The sequence below is a fragment of the Pholis gunnellus genome (assembly GCF_910591455.1).
Source record: "Pholis gunnellus genome assembly, chromosome: 1".
NCBI lineage: Eukaryota > Metazoa > Chordata > Actinopteri > Perciformes > Pholidae > Pholis > Pholis gunnellus.
In genome coordinates this window covers 1,117,794-1,138,611 of record NC_136528.1, presented here as the reverse complement: position 1 = coordinate 1,138,611, position 20,818 = coordinate 1,117,794, and the positions used below count along the sequence as shown (strand labels likewise).

The following is a 20,818-nucleotide window of genomic DNA, read 5'->3' as shown; positions in this document are numbered from 1 at the left end:
TTAACTGTCCCTAAGTAATAATTTGCTGGTATTAATGTTCAGCTCCCTCAGAGTTAAAGACTTAGTCTGCATTATGCATGACTTACCTTTATCAAAGCTTATATATTAAAGCCTTTTGTAATGAACACAGCTGGAATCCTTTCTGCTGAGTCGGCTCAACAGAAAGGATGAGTCGGAGATAAATTGACAAGACGGGGGTTCAGACGAGACCGCAGGAACCCGGACGACCCACCGGGGCCGGTGCTGGTGGGAACTAAACAGCAGGTTTAAGAGCTGAGGTGGCCGGTGAAGAGAGACCCGAGCAGCACTGAGCCTTCCCGTTCTCACACGCCGTCCTCCAGCTGTGGGACGTGATGTTCCTCCCCCCCCCCCCCCCCCCCGCCTTCTCTCCACACACACACTCTTTATTACCACACATTAAAAAGCCATATGGGTCATAATCAGGCTTAATAAACGCCGGCGTCGCCGCTCACACGTGGAGGGCTGAAGGTCTGTTTACCTGCTACACGTGTTTAATTAGCCTCCGCCGTGCTACGCTACGCTGCGTGAGCACGATCGTGTCTCAGTGGTGAAAAACGAGGCTAATTAGATGTGATGGGCTGATGTTCTGCACCTGCATCCATCCCAGACATGAGTCCCCATGTGTTCACCTGGGAACAGGCTGAAGCCAGGAAGCAAAGGATCGACTAATATTATAATAAATATGTGACGCGGCTGCTTCCTGCTGCAGATGTGTGTGAGAATAAATGAATTAGTCTGTCAGCTACTATTCTTTAAATGATCTCACTGAACTCAAGTCATTGATGTGTAATAATACATTTATTCAGTGATATTTTCCTGTTGGTCATGTTTTCATCCACTCACTCACTCACAGCGCAGGAAAGCACATTGTTATCGGCAGATGAGTTACAACTTCGATCGGATCATTTTCTGTAACCGTCGTAGCGTTAAAGCTACTGGTGGAATTAGCACGCTAGCTAGCTAGCTAGCTACATAGCCGGGGACATCTCTCTATCAGTTCAGCCTATCAGCAGCGTTTCTCTCCTTCTCACCAATAGTTGTTGTTGTTCGTTGCAGCAGCGGAGGTTAGCAGAAGGCTAAGCTAAGCTATCAGCAACATTTTCTACGACGTCGTAGCCAGAGCCTCTAATCACAGCTGCTCATTTCTAACGTTTCTAACACAACAACAAGAAGACATGTTTGATGTGTAACTTTATCTCTGAGTGACCTCTGAGTGACCGCTGAGTGACCTCTGAGTGACCTTTACAAAGGTGTGAAACCGATAGCGCCTCATTCTTCTGGGCTAATATTAGCATACTGGAGCGCTTGTGTTACTTATTTCTTGTCCTTCACGTCTTAAATCCTTCCAGATCTTTTGTAATCTCACATCAGAATTTCTTCTCCTGTCCTTCAGTTCAGAGAGAGAGAGAGAGAGAGAGAGAGAGAGAGAGAGAGAGAGAGAGAGAGAGAGAGAGAGAGAGAGAGAGAGAGAGATGGAAGGAAGGGTTTTTGTGTGATATGCCAGACCTTTGAAGACCTGGCGGCTTTGATGGCCTCTCAGACCTGTCACAGAGCCCCCCCCCCCCCCCCCCCCCCCAGCAGGATCGGCATGAGGGTGACTCAGACTCAGAAGAAGAGTCGTCAGTTCACAATGAGCCGACTGACAGATGACCGGTGTCACAGCTTAAAGCTCAGCAGCGATGAGGATCTGAAATCAATAGGACGCGTCATCAGAGGATGATTCTGATCACCTGTGACATAGATTTTCCCTGATTCCTACAGAGTGTTTCTCCTCATTGATTATCTCAACATGGAGAAACTAATCGTGACATTTCCAACAAGCTAATGTCGATAGCGTGGCTACAGGGTGGCCTCAAGGGTTCGATTTAATATGCGCATGTGACAGTAACTCCTACACGACATGTATATCCTCCTAAGACTGACGATCTGTTCACCTTCATTCATTCACTGTGATAATAAGCGGGGTTTTCTTTGTCTTGTTGTCTTGTTGTCTTTACCTTGTAAAGAGGGAAGTTATTTATCCTTTTATATCAGGCGGCAACCTGCTATAAAAGCACCAGAGCAGTAGATGCCGAGCGAAGCCAAAGCTTCACGTGTTAAAGCTGCATTCTCTCTAGTGTCCACCAGGGGGCGACTCCTCTGGTTGTATAGAAGTCTATGAGAAAATGACTCTACTTCTCTCTTGATTTATTACCTCAGTAAACATTGTAAACATGAGTTTATGGTCTCAATCTCTAGTTTCAAGTCTTCTTCAATACAGCATGATGTTCATTTAGTAAATGATGGTCCATTTAGAGTCAAACAGACCATAAAGCAGGGGATGCTTTAGGGGCGGGGCTACACGGTGATTGACAGGTCTCGTCTCTACGTCGCTCCTCCTCAGTCTTAATATGCTCACTTCCTGTTTACTGGTTGCAAAAAAGCAAGATGGCGACGGCCGCAATCCAAGATGGCGACGGGGAAATCGCATCAGTCCACAAACCAACGGGTGACGTCACGATGACCACGTCCACTTCTTATACACAGACGCAGGAAGTACAGAAGCTCGGCTCTCAGAGAGGCCGTTTGACATCATGTCTGACTGACGGCGTCTGTGCAGAAACAGACGGAGGTCTAAACTCTGTCGACCCTGCGACCCGCTGCGATGCCGACTGGCAGTAAATCAAGAGCACAGCGGGTCAGAAACCACAGGCAGCATCTGTTTGTCTGGAATAGTCTGAATCATTTTCAGCAGCATGGACTGAACCCCAAAGCAAACATTTAATAATTCTGTTATATGGCGGGAAATCATCTTGTGTCATTGACAAAAAAAGGCTTGAAAAACCCCGAACCGTTTTGTTTCTCCACACTTTCTGACTTCCGTACTGTTTATGGTTCTCAGCTCCAAACCCACTGGGTCCTAAAGACTGAAGACTAATAACTTCAGCAGAAGCTCTTCTTAAAAGCTGTTATTTCTGAAAACAGCTGGTTTCTGTGGATGTTGTTGTTATTCAGAAGACGTTAAAACTACTTTATTGTTAGACCGAAACCCATTGTTGTTACTATGAGGCTGGAATTCAATTCTGTAATTTGCTGCTATTTGAGTCACGAAAATGTTCAAAGAAATGACTGGAAGCGGTCAGAGTTCGATGCAATAGAGTTTATTCTATAGAAATATAGCCAAGCAGACACCGGAGACCGACTGAATGTTCTGCTCTGGACTCTGTCTTGTATGCTATAGCTGTAGCTCCTCCTTCTGGGGCCGTTGCTCCCATTTATTTATGGTCTCGACAAGTTTCATTTACCTGATATCGTCCGAGAAAGTCCCAACATGTTGACACAGTGTCTCCAGGGCCTTCCAAAGTTATCTTTTAAAATGATTTTCCAAGTCATACATGGAGTCAAACAGGTTATATGTTTCACTCAGACTATATTCATAGCTCTGATATATATTGGTCTTATATGGAAGCCCATTCCCACAGCAAAATAAAATAAAAAATCCACCTAAAAAAAAATAAACAATCTTTTTTTTTTTTTCTGGGTGGATATATATATTATTTATTTTTTGGGTGGATATTTTTTTTTGTTTTTTTTTGTTTTTTTGTAGCCGGAAAAAAGTAAAAAAAAAAAAAAAAAAAGATTATGATGGGTTTTTTTCAAAAGAGATTAGAAGTGCGCATGCGCTTCAGTGACGATCTCCTCACAGGTCCCTTCATCCCCTCGCCAGTCTTTCCATGAAAACGACATGCAATTCTACATATTAATACTTATAATGATATATAACATCTAACATTTACAAAAGTCACCAGTAATTAGTTACCTTGTGTAGAATTGCATGTCGTATTTTTTCCGGCAAAAAAAAACATCATGATCTTTTCTTTTTTTTTAACTTTTTTCCGGAACAAATACGACATGCAAAAAAAAAAAAAAAACATACATCTTTTGGGTTTTTTTTTTTCTGGGTGGATATATATATAATTTTTTTTCGGTGGATTTTATTTTATTTTATTTTTTTCGGGTGGATTTTTTATTTTATTTTGCTGGCAGGAATGGGCTTCCATACCTAGACGTGTGCTTAAAACATTGAATACATTTCATCATGCTGGCTTCCTGTGACGAATCAAACTAACTAACTAACACTAACTTTAAAAATAACACATCAAATATAAAATGAGTCCGTACAGATGTTACACACACATGTGGAATGACGTGAGGACCGTATGACGTGAGACTTGATGTGTGTGTGTTCCTCTGCAGGTGGAGCGGGAGATCGCCATCCTGAAACTCATCGAGCATCCTCACGTCTTAAAGCTGCACGACGTCTACGAAAACAAGAAATACCTGTAAGTACATCACACTGTGAGCAGCGACGTCATCATCACTCTTCTGATTAAAGATTCATCTCATGGAGATGTTCCTCTGGCTTCAAACACATCAACATGCAGGACAGATGCTGTAGAAAGAGCTTCACGGGGATATAAAACATTTCGTCTTTAGGGCTCAAAGTAACATTTTAACACTTGTGAGTTATTATTTTTGCAGTTTTCAGGGATCATTCCAATCAGTTACGGTTATAATTTAATGTGTAGCTTTACTGTGTAGTTTTGGGCAAGACACCTCCCGTGTGCCTAGGTGTGTGTGTGTGTGTGTGTGTGTGTGAATGTTAGTTAGTCCTGATCAGCATATGAATGGGTGTGAATGGGTGAATGATGACAAGTAGTGTGAAAGCGCGTTGAGTGGTCAGAAAGAAAAGCTCTTTACAAGTACAGTTAAAAAACAAACCGCTGAACTCGAGGCTCCAAAGCGTCCACAAAGCCCGCGTCCTCTTCCTACAGTCTCTGGTCCGCCCACTAGTGATAAACAGAAAGATCTGCTCTATTATAGTTTATATTTCTTCACACAAAGTGAGGAGAGTTAACATTTCAGTTTGGCTTTAAGAGCTGACAAACGCCGTTGATAAGATGTGAAATAACGTCTATATTAAAAAGCCGGAGCTGTCGACAGCAGAACAATTCAACATTTACTTGAAAGTGCAGTTGGAGCTCTGTGCTTTTATTGCAGCAGGACATGTTTTATTGGTCCCCCTCACTGTAACCTTCCTGCTGCAGCCGCGTGGCTTTAATGCGCCTCCCCGTTTTTATTGCGCACATGAATCTGCTGCATGTGGCGGCCGCGCTCCAGCGGCGCGCGGCTTAATGCGCTCCTCAATAATTGATAAAGGCAGCGCTGTCAAGCGGAGCGGGGATTTGTTTTCTTAATGTTGCTGAGGACGGAGACGGACGCTCGTCGTTGGACACAAACAGTTTTCAAAAATAAAATGTCCCACTCACAAATCACACGCGAAACACGTTCGTAATTTAAATAGCTGTGACAGCTAAACGCTCCAGCAGATCCGTTAATCTGCTCATAAATCAGCGAGCAGGAAGGAGAGCGCGAGGATCAGAGATGTCTCCGAGACGCGTTTTAAACCACAGACACACAAACCAGCAGCGGGTCCGGATCTCCTCGAGGATTTACACTAAGCGTCAGTGTTCTGTGGTACAACTCCAGCACGTCGTCGCCAAATACTCTGTGGTTTATGACTCAATTACTTCATTAAGGCCTCTCTCACTCTGAGGACAAAGGAAAGTGTAAACAGTAAGCCGAGTTTACTCTTTCAACTGTGGAGTTTTCCAATTTCAGGAGACTTTCTACTCTCAGATGCGAATATTCCCTCTTTTTATTCTGCACTTATGTGACGGCAGCAGGTCTGAATAATGAAGTGAAGGAACATTGAGGTCTGATGTGATCCTCCCACTGATCCTGTATCTGAACACATCAGCGGTCTCACTGAGTGGATGAATCCACGCCGCTGTCCGTGGTGCTGAAGCGGAACACGGATTTGTAATTGTTGTTTTTTATCTGAGTCAGTTACGTGTTGAATCTATAATATTCTCTCAACTACAACGCTTGGATTGCAACGATTATTCCATTAGTTGTCAACTATTATATTAATCGCCAACTATTAATATAAGATAATCAGTTAAAGTGATGTTTTGATTAGAAACTGTGACTCTTTTGTTTCTTTCTTTCCGTCTCTTTGATGGGAAACTAACTGAAACAAGACTTTTGAGGACGTCCTGGTTTAGATTAATCAACAACATAAATGATTGTTAGTTGCAGGAAGTCTGTGTTTTAAGACCTCAGGAACGTTAAAATGCTGCTATGTTAAAATAATGTTGTAATGTAATGTTATTAATATATTATATTATATTAATTATATATATATATTATATTATTATATTAATATATATATTATATTAATGTAATGTTAAAATTTCAAAATTTCAAAATTTTAAAATGTAATGTTAAAATTTCCACGTTAGTGATTTTCTCAACCTGTAGAGCAGCATGCAAACTTCACACAGACACGGAGGAAGGGACATCTTCTATCATCTGACACTCGTCCCAGATGACTGAAAGACTTCACGGTCTTTCTTCCTCCTCTGACCGTCCTCTTCCTCTGCAGGTACCTGGTGCTGGAGCACGTCTCCGGGGGGGAGCTGTTCGACTACCTGGTGAAGAAGGGCCGGCTAACGCCTAAAGAGGCCCGCAAGTTCTTCAGACAGATCATCTCAGCGCTGGACTTCTGCCACAGCCACTCCATATGGTGTGTTCCCTTTACTCTCACAAAGAATATATATATATATATTATTATTTTTACACATGTTTAGAAAACACATCTAAACCAAAATAGAGCTCTTTCCAGAGAAGATCTGATTCAAGAGAAGATTTAAAAGCACTTTCACCTAAAAGCGGCTCAGCTTCTATGAATAAAGCATCATGTGTCCAAACGATTGAAGGTTTACAGCCACTGAGAGCAGAGATGTGTAATAAAACGTTACAAAGATACGAGTATTCTACGGTTGCATGGAGAAGAACCACTGTTACCGTTGTTGTCACTGTTAGCGCTGTTAGCACAGTTAGCTGCTAGCCGCCATGTTGAGAGCCAAACAAATATAAGTTAACTCATCAAAGTTTTAAGAATTGTATACATTTGTAATAGATTTATAGCTGCTGGAGGTCTGGAGGAGAGAAGAGCTTCCCGTTGTCCTTCAGACGTAAAGAAGGTTTTCATCTGTTTGTAATTCAGATGAACATTTGAACATTTGTGTTTCCTGCCGTCCTCCAGCCACAGAGATCTGAAGCCCGAGAACTTGTTGTTGGACGAGAAGAACAACATCAGGATAGCAGACTTTGGCATGGCGTCTCTGCAGGTCGGGGACAGTCTGCTGGAGACCAGCTGTGGGTGAGTACGAGTCAATCCCAGGTCCAGAGACTCTGGTTCAGGGCTCGCCTTTACTGTCGTCCTCGTTGCACCTCTTACTAATAAAGAAACGTCTCGTCAAGTGAATCCACGAGAGCAGTTGATGCCGTGAACAGGATCTGTTGAAGCGCTAGAGAACAAGGTTTATGAGTTGACTGGTTTCAAGAGTTATTGCTTTTCTTTCCTGTTTTTTGTCTCTTTAAGAGAAATGTTACTGAATGTACCGAGACGCTGAGCCTCATTCTGACTCATCAGGAGTTATTTCAGTTGTTTTGAGACATGAAAACAGCTTTAGAAGGTTTTGAAGTGGAGTGGAGCTGTTGTGTGGAAACAGGAGAAAGCTTTCAGGTTCTTTGTTTCTTCAGGCTTCACAATGTTTCGTAGGATTCCTGCCGGTCCCCACAGCGAACCGCACACATGGGGTTCCACAGACTCGGTCGCGTGGAACGTCTAAAGCCGACTCCTCCGGCTCAGAAACGCTGCACGAAGAACGTGGATTCATTGGGCTAAATATTCCGCCTGCTGTTCCTCATTATCATAAGTCAAACAATGGAGGCGATGCTGCTCTTAGAAATAATGCAGCGGTGAGGTTTTAGCTCATTCTTTGTCAAATCAGCAATATATTTACATTTGGATGGTCCAGCTGGGAAGCTCACCCAAAACCTATTGTTTTAGTTTTCATGGTGATTCCTCATCGGCGTGTTTGTGTTAAACCTCCGAGACACTCTGAACTCTCGACTGACTGAAACCTGAACAGTTTGAATTCATTCTGTGATTTAAAGGTTTCACACAGCGAGGTTCAAACTCTGAGTGTCGTAAAGTAGATCTGAAATATCAAAGATCTGCTGAGGACATTTGTCTTTTAAAAATGCCAAAAATACATAAAGTTGTTTCAACTATAATTCAACATGTAACTAGGATCTGCCTCGCTTACGAATTAAGATATCAAAGATATCGAAAATAAATGTCTGGCCAAAAGGGAGGAATTTAATCTTTATTCATAAAGAATGTTTTAGTTTTTACCCACAAAAACTGTTTGTGGGGGTCTTTTGGGGCCCACGTCTCAGTTTGTGGGGGTCTTTTGGGGCCCACGTCTCAGTTTGTGGGGGTCTTTTGGGGCCCAGGTCTCTGTTTGTGGGGGTCTTTTGGGGCCCACGTCTCAGTTTGTGGGGGTCTTTTGGGGCCCACGTCTCTGTTTGTGGGGGTCTTTTGGGGCCCACGTCTCAGTTTGTGGGGGTCTTTTGGGGCCCACGTCTCTGTTTGTGGGGGTCTTTTGGGGCCCAGGTCTCTGTTTGTGGGGGTCTTTTGGGGCCCAGGTCTCTGTTTGTGGGGGTCTTTTTGGGCCCAGGTCTCTGTTTGTGGGGGTCTTTTGGGGCCCAGGTCTCTGTTTGTGGGGGTCTTTTGGGGCCCAGGTCTCTGTTTGTGGGGGTCTTTTGGGGCCCAGGTCTCTGTTTGTGGGGGTCTTTTGGGGCCCACATCTCTTTTCCATCTTACTCTTTGTTTTGAAGCTCTTGCTGTAACACGACAGCAGCGATCAGAGCAACAGAAGCAGATGACTCAGATTGCTCTTCAGGGATGAACAGAGTTTTTATTAAAGGATAAACGTCATCGTGTGAGTAACTAGTCGGATGACTCGTGACTCGTGCGCTCGCTGTGACGTTAATGTTATTCATTAAATGTCGCTCAGCGGCCTCGAGCCGACGGATGAAGGTCCGCTCTGCTGTAATTAGACTTCGGTGTGTTTTGAATGTGTGAGCGGTTGAGATGATCCGGTTCTAACGTACGTTAGCGTGATGAAGAGGCTGTTCACTGTGAGAGGAAGACCGGGCGAGTGCTCCTCACTGCAGCGCGGCATTATGGGGATTATTCAGGAGACGGACCAGAGAAACAGACGCTTTAAGTTGACTTCATGACTGCAGCGCCAGACGAGTCACTTTAAGAAAAGTACGATAAAATAGAACTTTATAGATTCTTGTGCCAGAGATTCATCAAAGATAACAACAGAATATATAAATATCTATAAATAATGAAGTAATAATTAAGACGTATAAGACGTTATACCGACAAAATAGAATCACAAAAGAACCATTAATTTAGTAAAATAATTAATATAATAAACAATAAAAATAAGTAGTACTCACGTCAGATACTAGAATAGTTGATATTAAGAGTGATATTGTGCAGTAACAGGTACTCTACACTCTAAAGTACAATAATCCCCATCAGGCAGAGAGAGCTAGAAGATGAAGATGATGATGATGATGATGATGATGATGATGATGATGTCTGTTGGTTGTGTAACGTTGTGACTTCTTTATTATTTTTCAGATCTCCTCACTACGCCTGCCCAGAGGTGATCAGGGTGAGTGCTCTCTGTCTGAAAGGCTGTTACATCACCCCCCCCCCCCCCCCCCCCCGTGGACATACACTTACAGAGATCAGCTGTTTGATGGCATTTCTTTGTGCTTCCTGTTCCTCCTGAGGACCAAACCGAAGATGTTTCTTTATTCCTTTCACATATTCATTTTATTCCTTTTCTGTTTTGAAATGTGTTCGTGTGCTTTTACTTTGAAAGGGACTCGTTCCTTGACTCTGAATATGTATTTCATTATGTTGTTGTTTAAAAATATGATTTAAATATGAGAGATTTCCAAAAATAAAACATCACAACAAAGTAACGGGAACACAATAAAGAGTTAGAATCACTAAATATCTTTGAATGACATTTCAGCAGCACCGTGACATGAAGAGACGTCCATGTTTAAATGTTTGCAAGAGTTTTAGAACTAACGGACAATAGTGAAGAGGATGTGAGACTCATCTCTCTCTCTCTCTCTCTCTCTCTCTCTCTCTCTCTCTCTCTCTCTCTCTCCCTCTCTCTCTTCCAGGGGGAGAAGTATGACGGGAGGAAGGCGGACGCGTGGAGTTGTGGCGTCATCCTGTTTGCACTTTTAGTGGTGAGTGACTGAACGGATCACATGACCTCGCTGGTCACATGTTTGGACAACAGCAGCTTCACTGAGTTCAGCAGAACCGACGCTGTAATGTTGTGAACGTGTGAAGGAGGTACACGCTGTGCACCAGTCAAACATTCAAATCCACATTATTTATTCAACGAGTTGAGACAAACTAACACGACTCCATCGTCTAACCTGTCACATCGTCTTCATCTTCATCACCAAATCTACCGCTGAACGTTCCCAAAGTAACGTCTGCGTAAACGGATTTCACACCAAGAGGATTTACTCTGTTAAGAAAAGAGGTTCAGCTGAGACTTCATAACAATCCAGATAATTGAACACATGATAATAATAAATGTTACAGAGAGAGAAGAAGCTTATATAACGTCGCTTCATAGTGAGGAAGAATAACAAGACAACGGAGCCGACGAGAAATACAAAGACACATAAATGACAAAAAGCACAAAAATATCAGAGAAAATATATTATTTGACAACAAAATAAAAACAAATAAATTCATGAAAAACAGAAAAGTAAAAAAAATATAAGAAGTACACACATTTTTTAAACCAGTTCAGATGAAGCCGTTGGACGCTGCTGGTTGAGATCATGAGACACGAGGAAGTCAGAAGTGATGAGCTGAATCCTGCTAACGGCAGCCATCTTTGATTTTGAGCCATCTCGTTGGTGGAGTTCTGAGTTGGAAATTTCGACTTGAAATTTCCAACTCAGAACTCGTAACTTCTGACTTCTCGGTTCAAGTGGAACGCAGCAAAAGCTCGAGCTTTAATTAAACAAACAAAAAACAAAACGACACAAATTTTGGACATGAACAGAAGTTTACAATGAAGAAGAAAATAAGTAGATCTTATTAAAGAAACAACCCAAATTAAACCAGAACACATTTATTTTAAAAGAAGCTAAGAATGTGTTGTTTTAGCCACTAGTGCTAACGGTGAAAAGATACGCTCATACTCATTATAAATAACACAACTCTGGACTTCTGGCTGTGGCAGTATAAATCACGTTAGCACGTTAGCATGTTTGCCCTTTGCAGAACAAACCGCTCTGACGTGTCTGAGTGATTTAGTGAGCGAGTCTCATCCACAGCAGCAGATTTACAACGTGACAAGCGAGCCGTCAGAGAACTCAATTACTACGTGTGTGTGTGTGTGTGTGTGTGTGTGAGCTCACACACACGCGTGTTGTTGTTGTCTTGATGAAGACGGAGCGGATTAACACACGAGGATATAAATCTCCTCAAACCCAACCAGCACAGTGTCGACGGCCATCTGGCTCCCGTCCTCCTGTCAGCGGAGGAGGACGGAGAGTCAGACAACAGAGACCGACATGACAACAGGTCTGAAATCTGAACGTCTTCAAATCTCTCAACGGTTTCTGACCTGCAACTGTTTAAAGTAGATATTTACAGTCGATTGTTCCTCATCATTTCTATTCCTCTGGTGCCACCATCAGGTAGAAACACGTCATTTTCTATCAATCAAAACAATAACAAAAGAGGTTTTTTGGGTGAAGCAGCGTGGGATCATGGGAGTTGTTGTTCATGGTCTCCTCCTCTGATTAACACTCTGAATGAAGCAGCTTCACGTTAAAATAAATCAGTTTCTCTGACGCTGTTCGGAGCTCAGCTCAGATTGTGTCTCTGATAACTTAAAATCCAGACTTCATCCAGTTAAAAACAACCAAGATATAATATATATAGAGAGATATATATATATATAATATATATATATATATCTCTAGATATATATATCGTAAAAATGTGTCTCAAAACTGGATCAAAAAGAGTCAATAAATCAACCACAACGCTGACGATGTGACGCTGTTGGTTGAAACTCCCGTTGATTAAACCTTCAGATTTCTCAGGTTTTATTATAGTTTAAATAGTAAGTGCACAACTCACCAACATATACAACATAAGTCTGGTCAGTTTTGTACATTTTAAAGCGTAAATGTTACATATTAAACTACACTGTCCAGAGTTTCTTCAATTAGCATCTAAGAAGTTGAAATGCAAACTGTTTTGGGAACCTTTAGATGTTTAGTGTCTAAAACATTGTCTTAATATTTCATCTTTACAAAACACACCTGACTCTACGGCAGCTTCCTGTATAACTTTGCAGACACACTCAGAGGATCATTTTAGTCTTTATGTGAACTTTCAGAGCATCTGGAGTTACAACTTAAATGGTTGAATAGATACGAGTGTCTAATTCTCTGCACAACTTGCATCTGTTTTTAAAAATCACAGTAATGTACTGTTTAACTGTGTCTTAGCTAAATGAATGAACAGACTAAAAATCAAAAGAATTCTGATTCTATGGATATTTCGTCAGCATATCATCATGTCGTCTCCTCGCCTCCTCGTCTCCTTGTCTCCTCCAGGGCGCTCTGCCGTTCGATGACGACAACCTGAGGAACCTGTTGGAGAAGGTGAAGCTGGGCGTTTTCCACATGCCTCACTTCATCCCTCCGGACTGTCAGAACCTCCTGAAAGGGATGATCGAAGTGGACGCCGGCAAGAGGCTCACGGTAAAGCTCCTCCCGCCTCACCGCCGATAGTTGGTGCAGTCCGGGGCCGATGCCGGAAGCGACCGCTGAGGCTAAATTTAGCCGAACAGCGCCGTGACCGGCCCTCCGGCGTCTGTAGCTCTGCATCAACTCTTTTCATCTTGTTTCATAATAGAAGCGCCACAAAAATAACACAGGCTGTGTTTTCATAATGTGTTTCGTCTGCACGTCTTATGGATGAGAAATCTCAGAGATGAATTCATGTGTTAGCTGAGGGTCAGTTAGGTTACCTGTGGCAGCTTAAAGGGCCAATCAGCAGTCGCTCCACACCTTTAAATGATGTAAATATCACGATGTACCAGCACATTCTGACAGCTCGTAACAAGACTCTTCTGTCATGTGAAGCCGTGACAATCACATGAAAAGCATCATTGTGAAAAAGACTTTAATGTCTCTTTCCTCTGCTTTGTGTTGCAGTTGGAGCAGATCCAGAAGCATACGTGGTATCTGTAAGTACATCCACCGTTCTTCTGTGTTCAGTATCTGAGAATACGAAAATGCAGCTAATGCAGAATAATGAAGGTCTGTGACGGACGCCTCTCAGAGAAGAAGCAGCTCCATCAGAGCTCAAACATCCGGAGACCTCTGATCTCTAAAGGAGTCACTATTTCTGGGATTGATTTAAAATGACTTATCAGGCTGACAAACTTTAAAAGTTTTCAAACGTTATGGTCTGTTTGACTCTAAATGGACCATCATTTACTAAATGAACATCATGATGTATTGAAGAAGACTTGAAACTAGAGATTGAGACCATAAACTCATGTTTACAATGTTTACTGAGGTAATAAATCAAGAGAGAAGTAGAGTCATTTTCTCATAGACTTCTATACAACCAGAGGAGTCGCCCCCTGGTGGACACTAGAGAGAATGCAGCTTTAAGACGTGAAGCTTCGACTTGACTTTTCAGAACCAGAGGTTTCCTCCTGGATGGTTTGAGTACAATAATCAAGTTCCTAGAATAAAGTTAAACACAAAAGCCAGCTATCTGTAACTTAAGTCCAGATGGGGTTTTTTTATGAGCTTCCGTGACTTAAATCCAGCCGTTTGTGTTGCAGAGCCGGAAAGAACGAGCCGGAGCCCGAGCAGCCCGTCCCCAGGAAGGTGGCCATCAGGAGTCTGGCTGCAGCCGAGGAGATCGACCCCGACGTCCTGGAGAGCATGCACTCTCTGGGCTGCTTCAGGGACAAGGACAAGCTGAGCAAAGACCTGCTGTCTGAGGAGTGAGTGAAGAGGAGGAGGAGGAGGAGGAAGATTAGAGGGGGGGGGGGGGGGGCTGTCAGAGAAATATACGAGACGGCAGAGGAGCTGTCAGTTTGATGCATCCTCCTGTTTAACGTGTCTGGTGATGATGGAGCATCTTTAACCAATGAGCTCTCTCACTGTCTCCTCCTCCTTCCAGAGAAAACCAGGAGAAGATGATCTACTTCCTGCTGCTGGACCGCAAGGAGAGGTACCCGAGCCACGAGGACCAGAACCTGCCGCCTCGCAGCGAGATCGGTAAGATTATGACCACATATATCCTCTGCTGAACTTTGTGTTTGCTGCTAATGTGCTAAGCTAAGAGCGTGACCGTGTTAGCATCACCTGCTCGACATCAGTGTTAACATGTTAGCATGGTGACTTTTAGCCCGTAGCTCAAAGAGTTAGACTGTAGAAACATTATTATTGGAGATGTAGAAACAAATACAATATACAGAAGTAACAAAATCTCGTATTCTTCATTTATATATCAAATATATTTTCATGTTTTTTTAAGAACAGCAGATAAAGAAGTGTCTGTTCAGGATGCCGTTTCACTGTGAAGACAAGAAACAAACACAGATAGCAGATCTTATTGAGGTGTTTCAGTTCTGGTTTTCTAACTCTATCTTCGTGTGACCCCCCCCCCCCCCCCCCCCCCCCCCGGCTCAGTGGACCCTCCCAGGAAGCGCGTGGACTCGCCCATGCTGAGCCGCCACGGGAAGCGGCGGCCGGAGAGGAAGTCCATGGAGGTGCTGTGCGTCACGGAGGGGGGGTCCCCGGTACCGGTGAGACGGGCCCTCGACATGGCGACCCACGGTCAGAGGTGAGAGAGACGGAGACGAGCACGTGTGTGTGTGTGGAGCATGGACCGACACACACACACACACACACACACACACACACACACACACAGGTCCAGCGGATGATGGTTGAATGATGTATTTAATCTCAGTTCAGTGAAATAAAGGAAGGAGGTTTCAGATTAAAACATAAAATTTGAAGTCACGTCCTCCATCTGCTCGTCCTCGGTACGACCTCGGCTTCACTTCACGGCTGTAAATCCTTCCCGCCTTCACCCAAACTGCGGTTAAATACGCGACGTCGCTTCGAGATGTGTGCAGCAACAAATCACAGAGAGGCCTGACGTTCAGTGCGCCTTAAAACGCATGAACAAGGACGGTCGGGTGTGTGTGTGCATGGAGCATGCGGTCCACAAGAAAGAGGACCGGAAGCTGTGAGAGGACGTTGACCTGATGTGTGTGTTTGGGCGTTTTTTAGGAGAACTGAAGTCTCTGAAAGAACAGGATTCAGTTATTGTGGACGTTCTCTCTGCGATCAATATGAAAAGGTCATTTTATTCTCTAGTGGCAGAACCGTCTTCTTATTTATTTATGTAAATCAAGTTGTGGAAAGTTGAAGCTGAACGCAGAGTTAATAAAACTAATTCAGTTTGTGTGTTTGCAGCGTCGCGGAGCTTCAGACGAGCTTCCTGTGACTCAGCTGGAGTTTAGCTTCACTTCGGTTTGAGCGACTAAAGTCAACGTTTGTTCTCTTTGGGTTATTATTGACTCATATTATTGTAACATGGACATACGGATGGTCGTTAATGTTTTTAGTGTCATTGTTTCCAGACAGAAACCTGCAGAGACTCCTTCTTTTTGGGGTTTATGTATAAAATAACTTATTAAAAGTTTATGAAAGATAACGGTTAGAAAACGTGCAAAACTCTGCTTTTGAAAATGGTTCGCTGTGATATAAAGTATACATGGCTGGTAGTTAAGAAGCGTATAAACACTCTTATAAAGCCTCAATCAAAAGATGTATGTTAATAAAAGCCTTTCAGTTAAATGTATTAACTCTATGCCATGACTGTGGCTTCATTCTCACATTTTCATTATGTTCATGATATAGAAACTTTTCAAAAACGTACTTTGAAGAATTCATGTGAGGCCACAGAACAATGTGAAACAAGCTTTTGATCAAAAAGAATATTAATTTAAGGCAACAAGCACTAAATAAAGGATAACAGGATGACGTCATGTTACATAAAAGTCAATGAAGCTACGATATTTATGGAACAATATAGATTTTTATGCTCTAATCTGATCCAACAGTCTGACAGAAGTTCATCTTTTTCGTTTCTGCGTTTTTTAATTTAACGTGAACTCGGATCCTAAAGTTCTGCTCACGGCCTCGTTAAGAGCTCGTTAAAGAGTCACACGACAACTCGTTAAAGGTCAGCGGTTCAAAAAGATGAAAATCTGATCCGACGTCCGTCGAGATCTTCATCGTTTGAACTCTTCATAGTGAGGAAGAGTCATTTCTCTTCGATAGAGCATCACGGAGAGAATAATCTACACTTTGCATGTTGTGTTGGAGATTTAGGAGGAAGAGTAAAACCCTCAGGTTAAGCTGATTAACACTCTTAATCTCCTTTTTCTTTTATACATTTGCTTCTTTAATCTCAGAGAATATTATATTTATTTATCACAAATGTATGACTTAAGTTCTTTCTTGGAATATGACTTATTATTGAAATAGTCAACAAGCTCAAGCACTGAACATAAAACACTATTTTTCTGAATTTCTTCTCGTACATTTATGACTTTATAATCTCAGAGAATATTGATTTTTCTCGTAAATTTGTGATTTTTTTTTCTTGTGAATTTCACTTAAATCTCTGAATTATTGAGTTTCTTCTCCGAGTTTTACACAATCTATTTATTTTGGGAGATGAAATCGACAAAACAAACTACGGTTTAGGCAACAGGCCTCACGTTGGGCTTAAAATATGTGCATAAAGTTAAGTTCAGGCAGAAGAACACAACAACACGATTTTACGTTTTATTTTACACAGAACCAGAGGATCTTATCTCATGAGTAGTTCACGACCTGCTGTGATCCGGCGCTGTGTGGTGAACACGTTTCACCTCCTTCATCACAAACCTGAACGTCTGCTTTCATGTAGACGATGCTCACTGACGTTCAGCAGGAAAACGTTGATCCGGTCGACTGTTCGCTTGTTCACAGTGTTGACGGACCTCTGACTGCAGCATGACTCATGAATGTTCCTCCTCCTGGTTCCTGATGAATGTTCCTCCTCCTGGTTTCTGATGAATGTTGCTCCTCCTGGTTCCTGATGAATGTTCCTCCTCCTGGTTCCTGATGAATGTTGCTCCCCCTGGTTTCTGATGAATGTTGCTCCTCCTGGTTCCTGATGAATGTTGCTCCTCCTGGTTTCTGATGAATGTTGCTCCTCCTGGTTCCTGATGAATGTTGCTCCTCCTGGTTCCTGATGAATGTTGCTCCTCCTGGTTCCTGATGAATGTTGCTCCTCCTGGTTTCTGATGAATGTTGCTCCTCCTGGTTTCTGATGAATGTTGCTCCTCCTGGTTCCTGATGAATGTTGCTCCTCCTGGTTTCTGATGAATGTTGCTCCTCCTGGTTCCTGATGAATGTTGCTCCTCCTGGTTCCTGATGAATGTTGCTCCTCCTGGTTCCTGATGAATGTTGCTCCTCCTGGTTTCTGATGAATGTTGCTCCTCCTGGTTCCTGATGAATGTTGCTCCTCCTGGTTTCTGATGAATGTTGCTCCTCCTGGTTCCTGGGTTCTGGGTTCTGTGCATGAACTGAGTTCTTGTGTGATTCTTTGTTTCTTTGTTTTCATTTTCTGGTGATAAATTTGTAAATTTGTAAATTTGTGTTTTCCTGATGCATGCTCAACATTTAGGGTTCCCCTTATGTGACGACCTTTTCTGTCTGTCTCTTGGTTGTTCTGTCTGCCCCCCCCCCCTTTTTTTTTTTAGTAAATCTGTTTTCAGTAAAAGCTTGGATATCACAAACGCTAACTGCAGCAAGGAAGAAAGGTATTGGTCCGATTCCTGTTTGTGTTTGTTCTGTCAGATCCATTTGAGTTTCTACGATCCATTAGTTTAGTCTTTGTCTGTCACTTCTAAATGTAGCTCCTCAGTTTAAACTTCACTCGACCAACGAAGACACAAGTCTGTTTAATGTAAACCACCGACACAAAAATATCTAAAGAACTGAAACACTGGAGCTCAAACCTGGACTCTCAGTGTTCTTGCTGAGAGGAAGAGGAGGAGCCCTAACCCCCCCCCCCCCCCCTCCAGCCCTCCGGGGCCAAAGAGGATTTTTAGGTCAACTTTTTTCTATTCTGTTTCCATCTCCACTCCTCGTTGTCAGTGTGTGCATGTGTGTGTGTGTGTTTGTATATCTGTTGTATCAGTAAGGCGTCTGTGTGGCTGACCTTGTGCCGGGGAAGAAAAAACAAAAAGCCCAACAGCCCACCGTGAGTCGATGGATGAAGATTAGCATAAGTTAATTGCAGAGAAACGCAGCTGGAGCACAAACAGGAGATGTAAAAGCGAGGCTGAGTACCTCCCGTTATCCCGCTCATCATCTAATTGGGGGAGATCTATGAGATGAAGGTTGCTGCTGACGCTGCGTCTCTAACGAAACATCGGCGGCGATGAACCGAGAACTCGTTTGTCAGATTTCAAAAGTGTTCGCCGGGCACCGGCGGTCCTGGACGGGTGTCACGGTTAATGAGCGGCTGGTTAATAGGAGCTCCTCTCTGGAGGGTCTCCTCGTTGGTCATCGATGGAGCGCCTCGGTGCGCTTCCTCAGTGTTACTCAGTAGATGCAGGAGGGTCGACTACGATCAACACGCAGATAAACACACAGTGATGACGGTTCCATCAGCTCGTTATTGGAGAAGAAAAGAGGATTTAAATGGAAGCGTCTAAACCAACAAGGAGCTCCGTCTGTCTCCAGCAGACGGAAACAAACGCATCCAGAAACATGCGCTGCATCATTAAACTGTGGTTTCGACACAAACGACACTTTAACAACATGATGATGGGTTATTGTGAGAAACAACAGAGAAATATTAAAGAAGCAATAATAATTAAAAAGGAACAAAATGGCCACCGCCACCACGGAACACTTTCATGAGCTCCAACTAAAAACACGACGGCGCTGTGAGAGCTAATTTAATGCCAGTGATGTGTGTGTGTGTGTGTGTGTGTGTGTGTGTGTGTGTGTGTGTGTGTGTGTGTGTGTGTGTGAGTCTGTGTGTGACTTCAAGCATATTTAATTATGATTTACTGTTTTCATTTTTCACTTCCAACAAAGCCAAATTGTCTACGGGCAATTAAGTCCCAAAGTCTTCAATGACATCAGCAGCTGTATGGGTATTGGTTAAAGAGTGTGTGTGTGTGTGTGTGTGAGTGAGGGTGTGTGCGTGTGAGTGAGGGTGTGTGTGTGTTGGGGGGTGATCCAGAAAGACATGAGGGAGAGGACGAAGATATGAAAAGTTAATGATACGTAAATGAAAAATGGAAAAATCTCATAAAGAAAAAAGAAACAATGCTAATTAATTTGTCTGTGCGTGTGTGTGTGTGTGTGTGTGCGTGTGTGTGTGTGTGTGTGCGTGTGTGTGCGTGTGTGTGTGTGTTGTAATGCTGACGTGTCTGAACTATTTATTGACTCAAACCCTGGATGTTGTTTGTGTTTGAGTGTTAGCTTAATGCTAACAGGAATCACACGTGATGCTGTTCTTCTTAATCAGCTCTGATTCTCTTCACAAAACACTGAAATATCTAAAAACACGATTGTTTGGATGTTTCTATCTGGAGCATTTCAAAAAGATCATTATTCAAATATTCTGCTTCAGTTGAACACATTGAATCCATCTTACAGCCCCCTCATACGTACATATAAATGTTTTATTATTATTATATACAATCAAATCAAATCAGCGTTTATGAGTCTTTCTTCCGTTCGACTTTAAGACTTTTCACTTTGATCCAAATAGAAAAAAACTTTGGTTCTGTTGTAGTTAGAATAACATCAATAAACTTGGTTCATCACAAAGTGTTTGGGTCCCAAATCAGAAACGAAATGATCCGTCAGCGCTTCAGTAGAAACACAACAGGCTGAAGAGAGCTGAACGCAAAATATGAAACCGTGAAGAAGAGAAGACGGAGAGAGAGCGACGTCCTGCCGGTGAACAGAGAAAATAAGAACGAGTTCCGTCTCAGAGATCGAATCGACAACAGCCGCTCGACGAGGTTCAGAGATCTCGTGTGTAGTTGTGTAGAGCAGTGTGTCCTTCACTGGGTTTATTGTGTGTCTGTGTGTGTGTGTGTGTGTGTGTGTGTATTGATTATCTTTGTGTGTGTTTGTGCAGATCGCGGTCGATCAGCGGGGCGTCCTCCGGTCTGTCCACCAGTCCTCTCAGCAGTCCCAGGGTAAGTGTCCCGGTCCGTCCTGCGCACCCATTTCGGGGTTTCTTCCCACAATGCACCTCACTGGCTGTTGTTCCTTGCTCGCTCACGCACACGTCTGTGGACTTCATCGTGAGCCGGTTGGACAGAACGGTGACCGTCAGAGAGCCCGACTCTCTGAGCGACGTAGCGACTCATGCTAGCTGGAAGACATGTGGTTATGTTGAGTATTTCTTTAAGGATGAGTGTTTTTATGTGTTTTTACCATGAAAGACACGTGAACAACATAATTCTTGATCCACAAATGTAACGGTTCCTTCCGATGCTACACCTGTAATCCCAGCCGAGGTTTACGCACAGACCCCGTTAATAAGTAGGGATGGTAGTACTTCTTTTTGATTATTATGTGAGGAAAAAAGACAATTAATTCAGAAGATAATCCACATTTCTTTATTATTCTTGTATGT

At 42.9% G+C, this 20,818-nt stretch overlaps 1 protein-coding gene across 1 annotated transcript in view; it reads left to right on the top strand.

The window, feature by feature from the left end:
• The window catches only part of LOC306700272 (serine/threonine-protein kinase BRSK2-like), a gene marked incomplete at both ends in the record, with an annotated part of 89,270 nt that overhangs the window by 56,536 nt on the left and 11,916 nt on the right, over window positions 1-20,818 (top strand). The window contains 11 exons of the mRNA XM_079165239.1: window positions 4,258-4,343; window positions 6,509-6,649; window positions 7,172-7,288; window positions 9,635-9,668; window positions 10,195-10,263; window positions 12,673-12,819; window positions 13,276-13,307; window positions 13,917-14,081; window positions 14,261-14,358; window positions 14,773-14,926; window positions 20,315-20,375. Of these exons, the coding sequence (XP_079021365.1) occupies window positions 4,258-4,343; window positions 6,509-6,649; window positions 7,172-7,288; window positions 9,635-9,668; window positions 10,195-10,263; window positions 12,673-12,819; window positions 13,276-13,307; window positions 13,917-14,081; window positions 14,261-14,358; window positions 14,773-14,926; window positions 20,315-20,375 (1,104 nt within the window). The remainder of the gene's footprint in view (window positions 1-4,257; window positions 4,344-6,508; window positions 6,650-7,171; window positions 7,289-9,634; window positions 9,669-10,194; window positions 10,264-12,672; window positions 12,820-13,275; window positions 13,308-13,916; window positions 14,082-14,260; window positions 14,359-14,772; window positions 14,927-20,314; window positions 20,376-20,818) is intronic.